At 32.8% G+C, this 3,065-nt stretch overlaps 1 protein-coding gene across 1 annotated transcript in view; it reads left to right on the top strand.

The window, feature by feature from the left end:
* The first annotated feature begins 330 nt into the window (after nt 1–330).
* Nucleotides 331–3,065, top strand: part of LOC106878504 (aquaporin-4) — a 308,309-nt gene continuing 305,574 nt past the window's right edge. The window contains exons 1-2 of the mRNA XM_052966810.1: nt 331–356; nt 1,106–1,310. Coding sequence (XP_052822770.1) covers nt 331–356; nt 1,106–1,310 — 231 coding nt within the window. The remainder of the gene's footprint in view (nt 357–1,105; nt 1,311–3,065) is intronic.

Raw genomic sequence — 3,065 nt, 5'->3', positions numbered from 1 at the left:
ATATATATATATATATATATATATATATATATATATATATATATACACACACACACACACACATATATATATACATATATATACCTATATATGGACAGACAAAGAGATGGATGGATGGATGGATGGATGGATAGAAAGATGTGTATATGTATATGTTTCCGTAGGGTCGGGTATGTATGCTAGCCACCATTACCAACCCATAATGGAAAGTTTCATAGAAGTAGCCTTATTTAACCACTGAAGTAAGTAGTAGATAGTAATAGTAGATAGAGTTTAAAAGTTTCGATCTGTACCGGCATAATTCCCTCGTCTTATGGTCCATATCATCGAATGGCTGCATTAGAATGTGCTATTTTGTCAGTGTTGACGTTATTTGAATAGCGATATTTATGGTGGTGTACCAATATCAGTTTGTGGTGACATCAACACTGTATATGTTATATATTTCATGCATTTATATTAATTTTATTTAAATTTCAACCTTGACAAGAATGTACAACTCTTTAAAAGTATAGTTCGTCAATGAAGCCACAGTGCGAAATCGGTCGGCATTTATTTCCTAAGATATGCAATGTTAAGTTCCCCGTGGAAGCAACGGAAAATTTTTCCAGTGGATGATCGCTAAAAAACGGATCTCCAATCCCTCCCCACAACATATCATAAATAATGTTATGCTTATTAATTGATTTATTTTATTTCTTAATTTTTATTTATTCATTTATTTATTTGCTGTTATCAAAGTGTAAAGCTCAACTATTTGTGTATTTATATGCAATATGGTCGTGGACAATGCCTATCAGTGTTTCTTTCGTATTTCTTTTTTAAAAAATATTATATGTACAGACTTGTTTACATTCGTCGTCTCTCCAGCTTCAGTTTTCATTCATTTAAACACAGAAAAAAAAATTGTAATATTTTACAATATTCTAATAGACACCTTCTAATCTAGACACTTACATATGTCTGAATTAATAGCAAAACCAACTTTATTTTCTTCGAATTCATTTTTCTATAAATTCTTTATATTATGTTGTACTTTTCATTTGTAGTAAATTTTTCCTTTTCATCTAGTTACTGTTCTTACTTTCTCTACCTTATATTGCAGGATTGTACCAGAGACGTGCCGACAAGACTTGGGTGTGACTCAAGTTCACCGCCATCTCACAAAAGGACAAGCATGTGGTATCGAACTGATCTTGACTTTTATCCTCATCTTCACAATCTTTGCCACAATTGACCCAAATCGCAAGGAACTCGGCAGCAAACCACTTGCAATTGGCTTAACTATATCCATGTGCCATTTAGTCGGAGTAAGTCCTTTTATTTCATTTTCTTATTTCTTTTGTCTTTCTCTCTCACGCTCTTTGTATGTGTGTGTGTGTGTGTGTATGTGTGTGCGTATATTGGTCAGTAGTAGATATATCCGAAAAAGGAGCACACTCTAAAACGTTAGAGCAGTAGTATATCAGTTGTATATTTAGAAGGTTCTTTGTTATGACTGGTCAGAGAGTGACCATTGTTTTCGCACCTATAAAGCGTTTGGAGGGAGGAAAATCTCATAATCGGTTCATTTTGCAAAAAAAAAAAAAAATGATGTTTTCCATGACGTTTTCCTCCCTCCAGTTATAGAAAGGTTATGTGTCCCCGGCCATTTGAGTCTGACACCCAAGCGCTTAGTTGTATTTTGACATCGTTATGTAATAGTTTAGTCACCGATCTGTTCTGACCCTTCAAACCAATGATCAAAACCGTTTAATTTGACACTATCTCATATTTTATTTAGTCATACTATATATATTGGATTATATTTTACAGTTAGTGGGATTTGAGGGAGATTTGTTTCTTGTTTCTAGGACGCTGAACGTCTGTAGTTGTCGGTGGCGTAGGTTCTGGTGTTTGGCATAGGTTGTTTGTAATATATGTCTGTCTCTCTGCATCAATCACCACCTGTCTTTCATTTACCAAATGTTATTATATTTGTGAGGAAAGACAATAGATGTAGAGGAGATAATCGAAGAGGACAGGTATATAGGTGATAGCGTTGTTTATTCGATTATCAATATACGACAATTATGATGTGTCAAAGATATAATAACTAGAGCTATGATAACCAAAAATATGATAAATATAATATATCATGGATTCTTTATTGAAAAGGAAATATACTTTCGTGTTACATACAATAGACAGAAGACAAACAATGAGAAGCTAAAATATGACAGTTGTTTACAAATATTTAGATTTTGAAATTAATAAGCCAGTACGCTTCTAATCATATTGTGATTAAATAAAAGAGAAACAAAACAATTCAATCATTTAAAACCTAGATGTAAAACAATGGTTTATATTGCTCTTCTTTTATAAAGGACTAATAGCCTTGTGTTTTAGGAAATGGGAATTTTTAAAGTGTATACTTTCAAGTGCGAGACACAAGCAATACTACACTGTAGTCTCGTTCCTCATCGCTTTTACCGATACTACAGTGGCCTCTGCTTCTCAAAAATATCTAATTTCATTCTATCTACTTTAAAACCCATTGCATGTCACCCAAATTGTGTGCACTTCTCCAGTAAGTAATTTAATGTTCGTATCCAGTCCATTTTATTCTGGACATCATCCCACTGGAATTCACTTCATGTATATATTTAACCTGCAGTTGTTCATAAATAACATTTACGACGTCGATCGCAGCCGTCTCAGGGAGTCTACGAAAGCTGCAACAACAACAACAACAACAACAACAAACTGTTTTCAAAAGATTCCACTGGCATTCAAGCTACGGCGCGGGCTTGTTATGGTTTTGGTTTTACTATTTGTTTCAACACTTATAAAACTCGTTACATGAATGAATATTAAGTGAGATTAGTGATAACTAAACACAGAAAACAAGTGTGATTAATTGTATAAATGTAATAAACATTATAATTTATTCATGGTCAGGTCTGCGTAATTTCAGACAGAAAAGTTAATGGTTCCCTGATAAATTATGGTAATTAATATTTGTAATTCGTTTATTTGTTGAAAGAATCCTTCTTGATATAATCAATATATATATATATATATAT

Source organism: Octopus bimaculoides, chromosome 3 (assembly GCF_001194135.2).
Source record: "Octopus bimaculoides isolate UCB-OBI-ISO-001 chromosome 3, ASM119413v2, whole genome shotgun sequence".
NCBI classification, from domain to species: domain Eukaryota; kingdom Metazoa; phylum Mollusca; class Cephalopoda; order Octopoda; family Octopodidae; genus Octopus; species Octopus bimaculoides.
This window is presented reverse-complemented; position numbering and strand designations above follow the sequence as displayed.